Consider the following 18,655-nt stretch of genomic DNA (forward strand, 5'->3'; position numbering starts at 1 on the left):
ACAGCCCATGCCTTCCCTCTCAGCCTCCCCTCCTTGCGCGAACTAAGATACCAGCATGAAACCCTCTGGTCAGCCCACTTGGCCCTGACGCGGCTGCGGCGGCGGCCAGAATGAAGATCTTGGAAGGAGTCCCGGGGATGGAGAGCGAGAGGCTGAGGCGGCGCGAAGTGGAAGTGACAGCACTTCAAGGAACCGAGAGGAGAGCGCGGAAGGACGGACCCGCAGCTCGACGCCGGGAGCTGCCGATGGAGGTGGGTCAGAGTCCCTTGGCGTGCGCCGCGTCTGAGCGCGCAGAACCCCGGGGACGTCCGAGGCGCGGGAGGGGACACTGGACCATCCGGGAAGACCTGGGTCCGGGGTCTGGGAACCGTGGTGTGTGGGATGTTTGGATCCGAGGGTGGGGGAAGAGGCTGGGTCCGAAAAGAAGAGGTCAAGGACCGTGGTCCGAGTGGGCAGGGTGTCTGGCAGAGGGAGGTGAGTAGAATGGGCAGGGCACCCGGGGCTGGGATCTAGTGTCGAGGTCCAGAGGGGGCAGGTCAGGGGTCCCGGCTTCGAGTGGGGGCAGTACTGGCCGAGAAGAGGGCTGTGGGGGGCTCGGGTCCGAAGGTGATATAAGAGTCGTGCGCGGGGGCCTGGGACTCGCCCGGGTCTGGAGGCAGGGGACGGGACCCGCGGGCCGCGGGCCGGCCCAGAGTACCGGGCTACAGGCGCCGCCGCGACCTTACCCGCCGCCCCGCAGTCTGCGCAGTACGCGTTGCCGGTGCCCGCCGCCTGCAGCAGCTCCAGCAGCCGCTTCTTATTGCGCTCGCGGTCGCCCATGGCCGGCCCCGGCGGGCTCAGGGCTCAGCCCGGCAGCCCCTTGGCACGCGGCAGTCCATGGCCAGCTCGCTCGCCCGCAGGTGGAGCGGGAAGCAGCCTCAGCGCCTGCAGCCAAGTCCTCGCCGCCAGCCCCGCCCCCGGGGGTTAAGCCCCGCCTACTCTGGACTTTCCGCCCCGCCCCCGGCTCTTCCAGTTTGCCCCCCTGCTGCGAGGATCCAGAGTGAGGCCCTCTCTAAGGCCGCACCCGTCCCGGAGGGACCCAGCGCTGGGCTTGGAGTCGCTCACTCTGGCCGCTGATCAAATCCTGGCCTATCACCGGCTAGCGTTGTGACTGTCGACAACCTGATCAACCGCTCTGGGCCTCAGTTTTCGCCTCTGTAAAAGGAGAATGAGGACATATGTCCTTGGAAAACTAGAAAGGTTCTAACTTCCGTTAAGGCATTCTCCTGATGTAGGTGCTGTGCAGTGCTTAGTTGCTCAGTCGTGTCCGACTCTGCGACCTCATGGACCGTAGCCCGCCAGGCTCCTCTGTCCATGGGGATTCTCCAGGCAAGAATACTGGAGTGGATTGCCATGTCCTCCTCCAGGGGAAAGCCCAGAGATTGAACCCAGGTCTCCCGCATTGCAGATGGATTCTTTACCGACTGAGCCACCAGGGAAACCCAAGAATGCTGGAGTGGGTAGCCATTCCCTTCTCCAGGGGATCTTCCCTACCCAGGAGTCAAACTGGGCTCTCCTGCATTGCAGGTGGATTCTTTACCAGCTGAGCTAGTAGGAAATATCTATGTAGATCCTACATCTACTTAAAGACATAGAGACGTCAAATGCCACCTCCTCAGGAAGCCCTCCTTGATACTTAGCTAGCTTGGAGTGACCTCTCCAGCTTCTGGTCTTGCTAGAATACTGGCCCTTATAGGATCCATTTCTCCCTTTGGCCCTGAGAGCTTTCAACCAACTTTGCATCACAGTTATTTATATATTTATGTTAATTCCTCCCCAACTTCCAACACACACTAGTTTGATGTCAGAAGTTTTACTTCTGTATCCCACACAGCTCCTAGAAACAGCACCTGCACATTTTTAGAAGTTCAATAAATAGTTGTTTGACTGTGTTCCCCAGGAAGTGAGGCTTTACCTTTATAAAGTGAGGCTTTATTCTCACTGAGAATGGTCATCACTTAAAGTATGGGGAGAGTTTAGGTGGTCTTGAATCTGGGCATTTCATGAATCCCCCCCTCCCTTCCGCATTCCTGTCCTTCCTTGACATCATCCTCAGTGATGCGCAGACTCCCGGGAAGGCACTCGCTGTGCACACCTGCCATTCCCTCTGTATACAAACACCTCTCTGTCATAAGCATGAGGCTTAATGCACATAGACCTTCAGTTTCCATCCTGGTGGGTTGCAGCTGATCTTCTAGCTGACCTGCCAGCATCTCCAATTCATCACACATGCATATATGCATGCGAACATGTAAGGCAGCACGGTATAACGGAATGGATTCAGGAATCCAGACTTTGAATCTTGGCTCTATCACTTACTAGCTGTGTGGCATTGGGCAAGTTCCTTCACTTCTCAGAGCCTTGGACTTCTCACCTGTAAAATGAGGGTCGAGAGATCACCAAATAGGGTCATTGAGACGGTCATTGGCACACAAAGCTCTCAAAACTCAGTGGCTCCCTTGCTTCCCCTCTGGGCAGCTTATGGGATCATCTGTTGGAATGCTCTGTGTCATTTCCCATCTTCTCCAGGGTGGAGGAGGTCAGGCCTCCAGGCCCTGGGGGAGGGGAATATGACCAAGAATAACCAGCCAGGACGGTCTTGGCTGTGGGGGTGCTGCCTGGCCTAGGAACATCTCCAGAGGAACCAGTGAGAGAGCCTAGAGAAGGGTCAGAGACTGTTTACCAAACAGGCCGAAAGATGATTCATTTCCGCTGCTTTACATGAAAAAGAGACAAAAATAGATCTCCCAGGAGAAAGATGGGAAAAGCATCCTAAGGTATGAAGGCACGGCAAGGGGGAAGAGGGGAACAAAAAGGGGACAGGCCAAGGACATCATTTCTCCACTGAATGCCAGGGCAGAATGGTGATGTTGGGATGGTTCTTGGGCGCTTTTGTCCCACTGAGCTGCCCTCCTTTGCACCTTGAGTCTCAGCATCCCCTCTCTGGAAGTCCCACAAAAAACAACTGAAGGAAAAAAACAGCATCTCTTTCACAGTGAGAAGCCAAATATTGAGAGGTTCCTTTAGTTTCCTCTCTTCCTTATTTCTGGAAGTTTCCAGTTAACAGAATTTCAAGGGACTTCCCTGGCAGTCCAGTGGTTTGGACTCTGTGCTTCCCCTGTAGATGGGTTCGATCCCTGGTGGGGGAACTAAGATCCCACATGCCGCAGGGCTTGGCTAAACTTTGTTTTAATTAAAATACATTTTTTTAACTAAAAAAACAAACAAACAGAATTTCAAGCCTCAAGATTTGCCAAGAACAAACAAATTAAAAAAAAACAACAGTACTGTTATACTTCTGGTGATGAATTTCTTCCTTTCCTTCTTTTTTTGGGAAGGGGAGATAATTCTAATTTAAAAGTATTGAGTGTTAACAGAGGATGTTTATATTTCAAAAAAAAAAAAAGTATTGAGTGTTATTTTGGAGAGTTTTACAGTATTTGATCACATTTGTATCCCGTGAAAGCCATCTGAGGACAGCTTGCTACCCTCATGGAGGATGAGACGTTAAGGTACCCAAGGTCATGATCAGCAAGGGTGGGAACGGGGTTTACACCCAGTTCTCCTATTGTAGTGGCCACCAAACCCCACAGGACAAGCCTCTCTCCCTTTAGTCTTCTTCCCACAACTGGACTTTTTTTCCACTTAAAAAAAATTGCGACAAAAATCTCCATAAAGTTGGCTATTTGAATCATTTTCAAATGCACAGTTCAACGGCATTCACTCTATTCACAATGCTGTGCAACCATCACCACTGTCTAGTTCCAAACGTTTTTCAAAGCCATAAGAAGAGACTCTGTAGCCCCCTCATGGGGATTGGACATGATCAAAATCAAGCTCAGCTCTGCATTCGGGAGCCAGAAGCTGCTTCTAAGGGAAGAACTCTGTGCCAAAGGAGGTTGTGACCCAGCGGAACATTGGGATCAGCTAGAGGCAGCCCCCCTTATCGGCTCAGTCCATACAGCAGCTGCTGGGGTGAGGGGGCAGTCGGGCCCTGGGACACAGTGTTCTCTGTAAATAAAGCTCCCAGGGTCCCTCAGAGCACAGACATCAGTGGTGCTCCCAGGATCAAGGTCTCTGTAGAGCTGAGCCCAGCTTCGACAGGGCTGGAAGAAAGCCTTCAACCGCATTCCCAGGCCTGGACTGGGCTTAAGATCCCCACGGGATAGACCACAACTCCCTGGAAATTTTAAATAATTGTGTTTATTAGTTATACAGAATTTGAAAACTATAATTATAGGAAATTTGGAATACATAATAAAGAAAGAAAACACCACCCACACTTGGGCCATTTATTCAGGGCATTATTCAGGGATTGCTGTATGTTAGGCCCCTTATGGGCATTATTATTCCATTTCCTCTTGAATATAACCCTGAGGTGTAGACTACTTTTATGCCCATTTTGTAGATGAGACAACTGAGGCCCTGAGAGAGAATCTAAATAAATTTGTCCAACCAGTGTTACACAACTGAGACGATGCATACTGGATGATACAAAGGACCAGATCTGGGATTCAAACCCAAGTTTATCTTGAGCTCTTTGCAACAAAATATTATGTTGAAATGTGTAGAGCTGACTTATGAAAATAGTAATGTCATGCAGTTCAACCTAGTGCTCTTTTAACGGACCTATCACCAAGATTTACTATCATGAATATTTAAATGGATTTCCTTCTAGTCTTTTATACGTCTTTTTATCATTGCAGCCATATTTTTCATATAATTGTTTATCCTTTAAAACTTTATCTTATATTACTATGGATGCTTCCTGACATCATTTTAATAGCTTTATAATTGTCCATGGGGTATATGTATTTCCATATTCTTGGACACATAGATCATGACTGATTTTTTGCTGTTACACATAGCACTATAATGAGTAACTTTGTACCCAAAGCCTTTTCCCTCTTTAACACTGGATTTTCAAGCACCCAGCTCTGCTGTACTTGCTCACTGGTCTCCCTCACTCATCCAAGAAAATCTGTGAAGACAGAGTCAGATCAGTGTATCACCATTGTACCCCCAGCACCTGTCTGCCACAAAACAAGGATTCAATAAATACTTGTGAAAAAAATGAAATACGTGGGGGTAAAAAAAATAGCAAGCAATAAAGTGAGAGGACTTGAGGTCACAAAAGTATATTCCTTTCTTTTTTAAAAAATTGAAGTATAGGGGCTTCTCTGGTGGCTCAGTGGTAAAGAATCTGCCTGCAATGCAGAAGACACGGGTTCAATCTCTGGGTTGGGAAGACCCCTGGAGAAGGGCAACGCGCTCCAATATTCTTGCCTGGGAAATCTCAGGGACAGAGGAACCTGGTGGGCTACAGTCCTTGGGTTGCAAAGAGTCAGACACGACTGAGCAACTAAACACCACCACCATGTGCTTAATTGTTCAATTGTGTCCAACTCTTTGCCACCCCATGGATTGTAGCCCGCCAGGCTCCTCTGTCCATGGGGTTTTACAGACAAGAACACTGGAGTGGGTTGTCATTTCTTCCTCCAGGGGATTTTCTTGACCCAGGGATCAAACTCCTGTGTCTTTTGCTTTGCAAGCAGATTCTTTACTCGCTGAGCCATTGGAGAAGGCCAATAACAACATACAGCACAAGAATTAATTTACTCATATGTATATGTATATATATATTTATATATATTCTTTTCCAGATTCCTTATACATTATTATAAAATATTGAGCATGGTTCCTTGTACTATGCGGTAGATCCCTGTTGGAAGTGTTTTCCTTTCTGAAGGAAAGAAATAATGGGCAGGCATGTGTAACAGCTGAAACTCAAGCAGTCCTACAGAAGAATCTGATGGATTCACCTATTTATTTGTCTGTTCAATATCTGTCTTCACCAGCAGCTAGTACAGAGCTGAGAGGGACTCCCAACTGCCATACTGCCAAGGTGTTTGCTCATTGACTCATGACATATTTCCAGGCTGCATCCTGTGTGGCGGGTACTGTTGTGTAGGTACGGAGGACACAGTTATAAAGAAAGCAAACGGCTCTGCCTTCGGGCAACTTACCTTCAAGTGGGGAGACAGAAAATGCTATGAAGGGAAACAACCAGAGTAAGGGGATAGAGGGATATGGAAGTTTCTATTTTGATAGAGAGGTCAAGGAGGTCCTCTCTGAGGAGGTGGCTTTGTAGCAAAGATCTGAAAAGGAAGAGGTTAAGCCAGCTAGGCGCCCATCTGAAAGAAGAGGGTCCCAGCAAAAGGGGACAGCGAGTGCAAAGGCCCTGGGGTGGGGACATGCTTGGGGTTGCCCTGCTCACACTCTTCCTGTCCCACTCCGTCTCCCTCTTTTCTACTCCATCCTCCTGCCCAGCCCTCACTGGTCTAGCAAACTCCTGCCCCCACCCCCAGATGCAAATCTTACTTCCTGCAGCATCCTTTCTCTCCCTCATCTGTTTTCCCACAATGTTCGTACTTTCATTTCAATAATCATCACATCACCTTGTACATTAATTTTTTAAACTCTCTTTCATCCCAGTTGGAAGTGATCTCATTTAAGAGCAGCTTGTCATATTCATCTTTGAACCTGTGGTGCCCAGCAGTGCTGAGCCTGAAAAATATTGGTTGATCATTTGTGTGAAATGTGCAAGACAGGCGCATCCACACAGACAGGAAGCAGACTTGTGGTTGCCTGGGGTTTGGGGAAGGGAGGACAAAGAGGGACTGCTAAATAGTGTCGACAAGGTTTTTTTTAGGGTGTTAGAAATGTTCGGGAACTAGATCGTGGTGATGACTGCACAACATTGTGAATGCCACTAAATTGTAGACTTCAAAATGGTTAAAATGGTGAATTTTATGTGTACCTTTGTACGATAAAAAATATTGGTTGAATGACTTGAATTGAGTAGAGCTGAGAGCCACGTTACAAAGGTAGTTGGCTTATGGGAGTTTGCATTATGAATAAAATACAACCATCCAGGGATCTGGAGAGTTGAAGAATCCAGTTATGAAATCTGAAGAGCCTGAATAAACACAAGATAGTTAAGTGTTGACATTTTACATCATTACCTGGAGCCCTGAGTGAGAAGTTATTGCTACAGTTGAAGGGATTTGGGTGACGTTTTGATTTGAACACTGGGGTACTTCCCTATTGAACTAGAGTTTTTAAATTGAGTTCAAAATCTAAGACTTTCATTTCTTTTAGTTTCACCTAAATCAGTTCCATAAATAATTATCTTATAAAGCATCTGGGTATTTCCCCTTGAGATCATTTCTTAGACAACCACATCTCATCTCAACCTATATAACCAATTGTCCAATTAATAATCTCACTCACTGTATAACATTTTCTAATCTACCAATCACCCATATAATTTCATTTTGACAACTGCCTTGTAGGTAGAGGTATTTTGAGCTTTATTTTGCAGGAGAGAAGACTATTCGTATAGAAATAAACTGATATATACATATATAATACAGTTCAAGTATTGTGATTCTGGGTCTCAAAGTGTGAATGCTGTTTTTCAGTTTGAAAGAATTTAAAATATGTGCTGGATAATGTAACAGATATAATTACAGTTCGAATCCCTCATGCACTCTAGGAGGATCTGAAGAGGCATGGAGAGGTGATGTCACTTGCCCTAGTTCACAATGCTGGTTTGCCCGGTTAAAACCAGGTTAAAACACAGGACTGAATGATCTCAAAGTTTAAGCATAACCACTGAGCTCCTCTGTCTCCAGGAGAGCTATTGAGCCACAGGAATGCCTTTCTGTTTTGTTTTGTTTGGGATCGATATGTACACACCGCCTTACTTATTTCTGGCTTCGCTCGGTCTTCAGTGCTTTGTGTGGCTTTCTCTAGTTGCGGCCAGTGGGGGTTGCAGGGCACAGGCTTCTCTCGTTGTGAAGCACAGGCTCTAGGCTCACGGGCTTCAGTAGTTGTGGCACATGAGCTTACTTGCTCCAGGGCACGTGGGATTTTTCTGGACCAGAAATCAAGCACGCTCCCTGCATTGGCACCACTGCACCACCAGGAACGTCCCAAGGAATGCCTTTTTGATATATCCTAGTTGGTAGCTTCCAGATCATCTTGGAAAGAGGAGCAAATAAGGAGACATGGGACCTCCCTGGTGGTCCAGTGGTTAAGACTTTGCTTTCCAGTGCAGGGGGTGCAGTTTGATCCCTGGTCAGGGAGCTAGGATTCCACATGCCTCTGGGCAAGGAACCAAAACAGAAAACAGAAGCAATATTGTAACAAATTCACTGAAGACTTTAAACAAAAGCAAGCAAGCAAGCAAACAAAAAATGCATGGACTGTCTCCTGAGTGGGAATCTTAATCAGAAAGTGGTCAGTTCCAAGTATCAGAATACTGATGGGAAAGTGCCTTAAACAAGGTCAGTTATTCCCTCACTGAACCAAAAGTAGGCGGTTTCAGGGTTGGTCCTGCAGCTGCACAATGTCCTCAAGGCCTGTTCTAGTCTTTGTCAGTGCTGCCTGTCTATGGAGAGATGGTTGTTTCTCTGCCACCACCCCCTGACATCACAGTCACAAGAAGAAAGAGGAGGTGGCCACTTCCACTCCCATACATCACTCCCACTCTTTATCAGGCTACAAAAATCATTTCCTGTTAGTCCCCCCAACAGAACTACACCCACTCTTATTTATTTATTTATTTTTTAGCAGCACAGGGCCTGTGGAATCTTAGTTCCATGACCAGGGAAGCCCCCTGTAGTGGAAGCACAAAGTCTTAACCACTGGACCACCAGGAAAGTCCACCACACCCACCCTTATCTTAATCCTTGTCATTGTTGTTCATTCCCTCAGTCCTGTCTGACTCTTTGCAACCCCATGGACTGCAACACTCCAGGCTTCCCTGTCCTTCACCATCTCCCTTAGCTTGCTCAAATGCATATCCATTGAGTCGGCGATGCCATCCAACCATCTTGTCCGCTGTCATTCCCTTCTTAAATCCTTAGTAAAGGGAAGTGGGATTCCCATAAGGAGTTCACCTTCTGGAACATTGCCACCTACCCACAACCAGGACTGTATCAAGAATGTGGAGAAGCAGCTCACCTGGAGGTGAGCAGAGAGAAAGACCAGGAAGAGCAGGGTGAGGCCCCTCCATAGGGCAAGAGTTGGAGGTTTGGCCAGCACTGGGGTCAGGACAGGGAGGATGTATGTGAAACATAGTGACAGGGTCAGGCTAACAGAAAGCAGAGAAATCAGGAGGGGGAGGGGTTATTGCAGGAGCCCAGTGGAGACAGGAGGTTCTGATTTGAGTGGCCACGGCAATGGGGAGGCTAAAAAAGACATTTTGCAGGTAAGGTCGATAGAATTTCATATGTTTTAAACTGCAAGATACCACACAGTAGTGAGCTGTGAAATTAATATCAATTTAGTGGTTCCAATTAACCGAGATTTAGAAAAAAATCTTTTCCCACCTCAAAATTCTCTGTGTCCTTTGTCCCCTCTTTCACTTGACTTTGTCCTGTCTCCCTTTGAATCTCTCCAAACATCGCTTCTCCATCTTTTGGGGAATCCAAATACTCTACCCACCCCCCAACGCTGGTGCTCCCAGCTTCTCTCCTGGACACCCCGCGCCTTCTTAAACCCACCCCTCTCCTTGGCTCAGCCCAGACATTCTCATGGGATAAAGTGTCTTTTTTTTTTTTTATGGCATAGCACAGTCCTCTCCTTTACATATCTAACCATCTACTGGACATCTCCACCCAGTGTCCTGTGGGTTAAAAACAGACCAGTATTACAAACAAATAAACACACATCAGTGTTTTTTAAAAGCTGAAACACACACACACACAAATTGAAATAGAAAATGTCAAAGTTCATCCTACGTAAGAACACGAATATTTTTCCTGTTTTTTTAATCAATATTTTATTTTATTTTTGACCACACCACAAAGTATATGGGATCTTCATTCCCTGATCAGGGATTGAACCTGTGCTTTCTGCATTGGAAGTGCAGAGTCTTGACCGCTGGATCACAAGGGAAGTCCCTTTCTCTCTCTTTTTATTGAAGTATAGTTGATGTACAGTATTGTGTTAGCTTCAGGTATACAGCAAAGTGATTCAGCTATATATATATAAAAAACATGTGCATAAATATGTAATAATATATAATACTGTTCTTAATGTTCATATATATAAAGTTCATTTTCAGATTCTTTTCCATTATAGGTTGTTATAAAATATTGAGTATAGTTCCCTGTGCTATACAATAGGTCCTTCTTGGTACAAGTATTTTTAAATAAAGCTTTTGTTTCACATGTACATCAACATCTCCTGAGTCATGGTCAAAAAAAGTTTTGAAAATATAGAAACTGGGTAAAATGGGCTAGAAATAGGAGTGAGAGGAGCCAGGGTCATCTGCATCTAAGCAACAAAAACAGGGAAGTGAGAAGCTGGTTTTTGGGGAAGATGATGTCTTTCATTTTGAACCCACTGATTCTGATTTACAGTAAGTCATACCTAGTGGTTGCCTCTTACTACTTCCAGACTGGTCAACATAATTCTGAATGAATGCTCTGAGAAATGATGGCATTTCCCCTCAAGGTTATTCATAATTAGCTCCAAGGAAGAGGTAGTGCTTTAATAGAGGATGTAACATTCATTGAACACTTATTCTATGCCAGACTCTCTGCATCCCGTTTCTAAGGAGAAATCCTTGTAGCAGGATTTCTTGGCAGTATGAGGTGGGTACCATGATCTCCATTTCACAAATGAGGAAGCTGAGGTTCAGAGAGGATGAGAAACTGTCTATAAAGCTGCACAGGTAAAAAGTCATTTGTTGCATCTTACCAGGGAACCACATCATTTCAGAAAGCATCAATCGCCAGGGTTCCTAGGGCTGCTAAACAAATCACCACAAACTGGGTGGCTTAAAGCAACAGAAATGCACTTGAAGCATTTAATTCTGGAGGCCAGAAGCCTGAAATCAAGATGCAAGCAGAGTGGATTCGTTCTGTTTGTGAATCTGTACCATGCCTGGTGATCCTTGGCCTTGGCTTGTTGACATGTCATCCTAAACTCCACCCCCATTTTCACAGGCATTCACAGGGTCATCTTCTTATAAGGACAGCAGCCATATTGGATGAGCTGACCCCATGTACTGTAGTGTGACCTCATTTTAATCTTCACTGATTGTGTTTGCAATGACTATCTTTCCAAATAAGGTCACGATCTAATGTACTGAGAGTAAGACTTTAATGTCTCTTTTTGAGAGATACATTTCAGCTCATTAACATTTCATTAAGTGGAATTAGGGCTTCCCTGGTAGCTCAGCTGGTAGAGAATCTCCGCCTGCAATGTGGGAGACCTGGGTTCGATCCCTGGGTTGGGAAGATCCCCTGGAGAAGAAACAGCTACCCACTTGGGTATTCTGGCCTGAATAATTCCATGGACTGTATAGCCCATGGGGTTACAAGGAGTTAGACAGGATTGAGTGACTTTCACTTTCACTTAAGTGGAATAAGCCTCAGAGTAAAAAGGAAATTATTTCCCATTGATTTGGAGAATTTTGCACAAAAAGCTGGCTTTATTTTCTGTTGGATTCATAAGTGCCCCAGAAATTGGCAAGAATATTAGAATTCTCATGAGAACCTACAACTGGCTACATCTCCACCACCTCTTGGACAGTATCTACACAGACACTGCTGCCTCATAAAAACACAAACCCACCACTTTTCCCTCCCAAAGTCACCATGCTCCTGATTTCCCTGTTCATCACAAATTAAAGTCTCTCCATCTTTCATGAAATGGGCTTCCTAGGTGGCTCTAGTGGTAAAGAATCTGCCTGCCAAGGCAGGAGATGCAAGAGGTGTGGGGATGATCCCTGGGTGGGGAAGATCGCCTGGAAGAGGGCATGGCAACCCACTCCAGTCTTCTTTCCTGGAAAATCCCATCGACAGAGGAGCCTGGTGGGTTGCAAACAGTCCATGAGGTTGCAAAGAGTCAGATACAACTGATATGATATGATGATGGTATGATATACATATCTTTTGTGAAAGGGCCCAGAGTCAGCAACAGAGGCATCAGTGGTTTCGTGGATAAGGGTCTGAAGCAAAAGGGTTCTGGAGAGGCACTGCACGGTGGCAGGCAGGACAAGGCAACCTGTCTTCACTGGGTGTGGGGGAAATGACCCCAGGTTGCCCGGAAACCAGGGAAGGAGGATGCCCCTCACCACCCCTTTAATAAATTATCCTAGTAGAGATGTTTTGAGCTATAGATTAGGAAAATCACTAGCTGGGACTGGGGGCAAGTACATAGGCATTTATTCGTTAGGTTCTATGACTAGGAGGGATGATGTGAGGGTGGTGTAGGTGAAGCGGGGACTGTTCTAGCAGTGAGTGTACAAAGAGCAAGGAACAGCCATCCAGCATTACCAGATCACACAACTGCCCGGGTTCAGTTCCTGACGGTTGCCTATGCCTTGAGGATACACTAGCTTCCAGGTACACTTTGTTACCTCTAATCCAGCCTCACACTTCAACGTATGGTCAGTTTTTCAGAAACACACCTCAAGTCTGACTCTACAAAGTCGAGGTGGTTTCCAGACAGGACCAACCATTTTTGGCGCCAGCCTGATCTGCATCCATCCCTTCCACAGGGGATACTTTTGAGGCCCAGCGCTAAAGCCACTTCCTCCTCAGGCTCCCTTCCTGGAGCTTGTCTTCAGCTTGCTGGGCTCCTGAAACACCACCTCGCAGCTGTCCCAGTTAGTCCATTCTACCTGGGGTATTGGTTACGTATGTTCCTGCCTACGTTCCCCCGCCAGACTCTCCTCCTTGCGCCCCAGACAGGAGTTCACCAATCTAGATGCCTGGATCCAAGCCCAGGGAGGCTCCCCAAAGGAAGGATCTTGCCAACTACAAGCTAAAACCCGCCCAGACGTTCTCTTCCCAGAGATTCGGCTCTGCAGCTTTCAGGGGCCACAGTGGGCGAGGCCGTTTTCCGGATGGAGAGGAACGAACCTACGGCGCAGCTGGGAGCTCCGGATCCCAGCACTACTACGCCGACGGAGTCTGCGTCGAGGCTCTACGAAGCGACTGCCCACAGCCCAGCTGGAAGCCCCTAGTGGCGGGCCGGAACGGCGCTTCCGCCGGAACTTTTGAGAAGCCGGGCGCTTTTGGGAGAAGCACGCAGAAACCGGAAGTCCGTGGGGGACTACTGGCCCGTGGGAACCTAGTGCTTTAGCGTGGAGGATGAACGTCCCTAGTCTCCTCTTGGCGGGAGGTAGGGTGCCTGAAATACTGGATGAATCTGCCGTATGCTTTTAGTGCCTGGCGTATTTACCCTCTCAGGTCCCGTGTCCAGGTCTCCCTCTTGGAGACCCTGCCGGGGAGACTGGGCGGTTCTGGTCGCCTCTGAGCTATTGGGATTCCTTTCCCTGGGTTAAGGGTCCACGAGCGACTCCTCGGACTGAGCTGAGGGCAGAGGGCAGAAGGTTCAGTGTCTGACAGCTGCTTGCTTACTTCTGGATGCGTTATTGTCCTGTGGCCGCAATGTAAAACTTTCCCCTGGTTTTACAGAGTTGCTCTTTGTATGGGTTTTCTTCTTTGTAGACTTATGGTAGAAATCGTGAAAAGAGTACAAAAGAAAATAAAAACCGCTCTTAAATTTACCACTCAGCTAAAACATTTCTTGTAAACGGGTAAAATTTAGTTTTGTTTTATCCTCTCTGTGCAGCTTTCGGGATCTTAGTTCCCCGCCTGGCGATTGAATCCCCCGCTCTGGCAGTGACAGCGCCAACCACTCCAGCGTCAGGGAATTCTCTAAAATGTAGTTTTATTTGGTTCCACTGGATGAGAAAGAAACTAGTGAAGATAAATATTGTTTAAAATATCAGTTAATTGCAAAAATATTTCTCTAAGGTTAAAATTTTTAAAAACGTTAAAAAGTTGGAAATAATCGTTTTAATACATGCTTCTTGTTGGACGTAAGATTTATATGTAGTAAAATTTAAGTTTGTTACCCACAAAAATCAGACTATATCTCTTATGGATAGTTCTTAAATGATGGGAAAGTCCGTATCACTTTGCAATCGCCCTCGTTAGGCCACAACACTAAGAGGAACTAACGTCTAACTTAAATTTTGCTAAAATTTTCTTTTAGGGAGATGGAGATGTTTTCCACTTCCATTAGGGTCCTCCTTATTCCAGACCCTACATAATTCCTGCTGTCGGAAAGAATCCACTGCACCAGAGAAAATCATTCCCCATGTTGATTTTTCTGATGAGACTGCAAAGGAGTCTGGAAAGACATTTGACAAGCTCTTTTCTTCAGAACAGCAGGCTTCCATCTTGCATGTGTTGAATACAGCATCTAATAAAGAACTTGAAGCTTTCAAATTGCTTCGTGGAAAAAAGTCCCTCAATATTGTAGAACACAGAAAAAAGTTTGGACCATTTCAGAATTTGGAGAGTTTAATGAATGTGCCCTTGTTCCACTATAAAATCACCATTCAAGTTTGTAACTCCATTCTTAATCCAGAGACTGGAGGGAAAAAAAAGAAGCTACAGGAAAGTCGGATCTTGAGAAAGCTCATCAAACCAGAAATAGGAAGAGAGAGAGTTAAGGTACACTCTTAATGTCTCTTTTACTGTCTAAATATTTGACACCCTACAAAGTACTATTCTGGGCACCAAGACAAGATTCTTCTGGCAATTATAGTTTAGTCCTGTGGACCCAGGGATACACACATAATCTATTTATAGTTATTCTCAAAGACATGAGATGTACAGGTAGTAAATTGGCAATTTAGTGGAGAGAACTGTGTGTTGGGGAATGTTTACTAGAACTCAGCCTGGATCCTGGAGAGAGAGCTAGGCTAGTAGAAGAGGAAGGCATTTTAGGAAGGATAATTGATGTAGAGAGGTAGGTCTGTGCAGGACTTACGTAGAAGGAATGTTGAGTTACCTGTTTTTGTTTCTTCCTTTATTCCACATATCAGTTATACTCCTATTGCTTTTAATCTGTTTGTGCTTCTCACTGTGACTAAGATTCTTTGCGGTGTAACAGGTACCTGATGCAGATCTTTCTCCCTAGTCTAGCCATCGCCCATCCACTTATACACAGCTGTCCGTGTTCCTTATGAAATGTAAATGTTACACCTGAATGTTGTATGCTTTGGTGGCTCCCAGTAGCTCTCAGGATAAAGGAAGTTACTTTCTGCAGAAATCTGCCCACCCCTCTGCCCTTTCGCCACTTGCATTCTTTATGCCACTGTCTTGAGAGGTGTCAGCCTATATCTGCAGACATCTGGGTGAAATAACTTCCCATTTACCGTTTTACTATCTCCTAGTCCTCCAGTAAGTCTTCCTGACCATTTCTCCTCTCTACAGTGTAACTTGTATGGTGGTGTTTCTTATAATGTAGGGTCATGTCCCTTGTTTCCCAGTATCTAGCACATTCCCCAGCAACATCCGAATATCTGAACACCTGCTTTGAGCTAGGTGCTGAGAACAAGTAAAAGTTCTGCCTATAAACTGACTACTGCTGGTTACTTTTTAATAATAACTACTTTAATAATTCTTAGTTCATAAACTGTACATATTATTTCTATCACATAAACTAATTTGGATTTCTGAGTTTGTATCTTAAATCTTGTGTCTGTTAAAATGTTCACACTTATAATTAAACCAGGCTTTTTTGTTTCAGGCAGTTAATAGTATAGTATCCATTGTTTCTGGTACTCGAAGACTTGCCTGGGCTCACCTCGATCGTAAATTGGCAGTGCTGGACTGGCAGCAAACCGAATATTGCCAATTGATGAAAGGATCATACCTATCATCTGTCTATTTAGAAGAGGTAAGGCAGTTGCACCTCCAAATCCTGACCTGCTGGAGCTCCTCATCTTTTAGTCCTAAAAGGGATGAAATAGTTAAGGATGGATTTTCTTAGGGTACTTACTATTCACCTGTTCCTATTGTGTTTTCCATCGCTTATGTTTTTTTAATTAAAATGCTGTGCTGGGTCTTCAATGCCGCATGCAGTCTTTCTCTAGATGCGGTGGGTGGGCCTCTCATTGCAGTGGCTTCTGTTGCGGAGCTCAGGGTCCAGGTGCTCGAGTTTCCATAGTTGTGGCCCACAGGCTTAGTTGCTCCACGGCATGTGGGACCTACCAGGACCAGGGATCAAACCCATGTCCCTTGCACGGGCAGGCGGATTCTTAACCACTGGACCCCTAGGGGAGTCCCCACTTATGATCTTTTTAAAAACTGAATAATTTATTTCAAGAAATGCCTTATGAATCAAAGGTCGATCCTGAGAAAATCAGTGGTAAAGTATACTGTTCTCAATGTTAAGAAACTTCTGCCCCATATTTATAAAGCTTGTTCTTCATACACTTTTATTGTCTCATCTGAGTCTTCAGAATCTGGTGAGATGGGCAGTAATGATCATCCTGATTGTATCTGTAAAAACTGTTTCAATCAGTCATCTGATGTGATTAGTCAGTGGCAGAGGTGATTGAGTCTAGGCTAATCATTCCAAGCCTATATGCTACCCTATAATTTTTTAAAAGGTAAATAAGATAATTTTGTCCAGATTTAAAGGCAATCTAGATCTTAGGGATTATGAAGCCCATTGCACAGATGAAGAAAGTAGTAATTAGGATGATTAACTGGCTTGTTTTAGCTCAGCTTGTTCCTGCTAGAACCATGATCAGAAGAACTTAGCTATCCTTACTCCTCCATAAGTCTTTTTCAGTTACTTCAAAATTGTCAGCGGCAATATAATGGAAGTTATATATTTAACAAACAGAAGTGGGACAGAGATGGAGGCCTAAACAATAAAACTAAGTGAATTCTTTCTTAACTTTTGGCTGCACTGGGTCTCCATTGCTGCATATGGGCTTCCTTTAGTTCCCGCGAGCAGCGGCTGCTCTCTAGTTGGCATGCTCAGGCTTCTCATTAAGGCGGCTTCCCTTGTTGCAGAGCGTGGGCTCTGGAATGCACAGGCCTAGTTGCTCTGTTCACTCATTTTACCTTTTTCTCCTCCCAAAGATTTCTTCAATCATTTCAAAGATGCCTAAAGCTGACCTCTATGTTCTGGAAAAAACAGGACCTTCATTCCAGAACCCGTCTCTGTTTCCTGTGCTGCTCCATTTTCACATGACAGAAGCCATGCTGTACGCCTTACTGAACGTGACCTTTGCCCAGGATGGTCATCACCAGGTGCTGAGCATGAATCGCAGTGCAGTGGGGAAGCATTTTGAGCTGATGATTGGGGACATACGGACTAGTGGGAAAGAGGTGGTGAAGCAGCTCCTCTCAGAGTCTGTACTGAAAGATGAGCCTCGGGTATTCTTCCCCCCAGAGAAGATAGTCCGCTACAGACAGATGTTTTCATCTACTGAACACAACAGAGTGGAGGAGTTATATGATTCATTATTACAAGCTATTGCCTTCTATGAACTGGCTGTTTTTAATACTGAATCTTAAAATTCCGAGGTTAATATGTTACATGCTGTTAATATTCTATGAATTTATATTTATTAGCTCCTAAGTTGTAAAAGCAACTGTTTTGAACATCCATGTTAACGGAGAAGAAAGCACAAGTTTGAATGGATTTAGATGTTTAAAGTCAGAGTTTTGGCTCTTGAATGGTTTATACAATAATAAACCAAGGCTAAATCAATAAATATGAGATCCTGTGCCTTTCAGGTTTAAGTGTTAAAAAATATGATGTTCCTTAAACATCCAAAACGGGGAACAAAGTTATCTTCCTTGAAAGGTAAGTGCCATCTACACTAAAAGATCTGCATTATTATATTGTTAAAGTGAGGACTAATGAATTTTCTGGATGGTGCTCATCATGGGAATAAAGCTAAATATAATCAACAACACAACTTGTGGAGTCCTCCTCTTGCTCTGTGAGTACAATGTGGTTTGATGGCTTCAGAAGGTACTCTTCATCAGCTCAATCTATTAAGCACCAAACAAGCAAGTTTTGTTTAACAGGCTCTTTTTCGTTGCTGCACTATGTGGCCTGTGAGATATTTGACCCCTGCTGCTGCTGCTAAGTCACTTCAGTCGTGTCCGACTCTGTGTGACCCCATAGACAGCAGCCCACCAGGCTCCCCCATCCCTGGGATTCTCCAGGCAAGAACACTGGAGTGGGTTACCATTTCCTTCTCCAGTGCATGAAAGTGAAAAGTGAAAGGGAAGTCGCTCAGTTGTGTCCAACTCTTCACGACCCCATGGACTGCAGCCCACCAGGCTCCTCCATCCATGGGATTTTCCAGGCAAGAGTACTGGAGTGGGGTGCCATCGCCTTCTCCGATTTGACCCCTGACCTGGTGTCAAACCTGTGCCCCTTACGGTGGAAGCATGGAGTCTTAACCACTGGACCATCGGGGAAGCCCAGTAGGCTCATTTTTAAAACTTTTTAAATTGAAGGGTAATTGCTTCACAGAATTTTGTGCAGGCTCATTTTTTAACTTTTAAATACTTTACTCAATAGACCATCTTCTCAGAAAAGTAGCACTTAAAATTTTTTCCCCCATCTCTCCATTTTGCTTACGCTCAGGCCCTCCTTATATCTCACTTATACTGAACCCAAGTCACCCTGATGTCAAAGGATTAAGTCTTTTCTTTCCTTTAAAAGTGAAGTATACTTGTTGAAAAAAAATCCAAATAATCAG

The 18,655-nt window shown here is 45.3% G+C and overlaps 2 protein-coding genes across 6 annotated transcripts in view; one reads left to right on the forward strand and one right to left on the reverse strand.

Annotated features, from left to right (window-relative positions):
- Positions 1–958, reverse strand: part of ADAP2 (ArfGAP with dual PH domains 2) — a 29,612-nt gene extending 28,654 nt beyond the window's left edge. For both annotated transcript variants that reach the window (XM_069602882.1, XM_069602881.1), the window contains exon 1: positions 726–958. In XM_069602882.1, the coding sequence (XP_069458983.1) occupies positions 726–819 (94 nt within the window). In that variant the 5' untranslated portion in view covers positions 820–958. The remainder of the gene's footprint in view (positions 1–725) is intronic.
- Positions 140–17,860, forward strand: TEFM (transcription elongation factor, mitochondrial). 4 transcript variants are annotated; one of them, XM_069602884.1, is made up of 5 exons: positions 140–251; positions 12,809–13,245; positions 14,125–14,588; positions 15,670–15,819; positions 17,016–17,860. In XM_069602884.1, the coding sequence occupies exons 2-5, from the start codon at positions 13,215–13,217 to the stop codon at positions 17,451–17,453; spliced, it is 1,083 nt and encodes a 360-aa protein (XP_069458985.1). In that variant the 5' UTR covers positions 140–251; positions 12,809–13,214; the 3' UTR covers positions 17,454–17,860. The 4 variants fall into 4 exon arrangements, with proteins under 4 accessions (XP_069458985.1, XP_069458987.1, XP_069458986.1 ...); XM_069602886.1 differs by having other exon boundaries at positions 141–251; positions 12,916–13,245; XM_069602885.1 differs by having other exon boundaries at positions 143–251; positions 12,901–13,245.
- Positions 17,861–18,655: the final 795 nt, after the last annotated feature.

Source organism: Ovis canadensis, chromosome 11 (assembly GCF_042477335.2).
Source record: "Ovis canadensis isolate MfBH-ARS-UI-01 breed Bighorn chromosome 11, ARS-UI_OviCan_v2, whole genome shotgun sequence".
Taxonomy (NCBI): domain Eukaryota; kingdom Metazoa; phylum Chordata; class Mammalia; order Artiodactyla; family Bovidae; genus Ovis; species Ovis canadensis.

Excerpts from the sequence above, each read along its gene's own strand:
- TEFM (XM_069602884.1), top strand. The coding sequence starts at position 13,215 with ATGAACGTCCCTAGTCTCCTCTTGGCGGGAG. Across the intron at positions 14,589-15,669 it reads TAGGAAGAGAGAGAGTTAAG|GCAGTTAATAGTATAGTATC; the intron begins GTACACTCTTAA and ends TTTTTGTTTCAG. Across the intron at positions 15,820-17,015 it reads CATCTGTCTATTTAGAAGAG|ATTTCTTCAATCATTTCAAA; the intron begins GTAAGGCAGTTG and ends CTCCTCCCAAAG.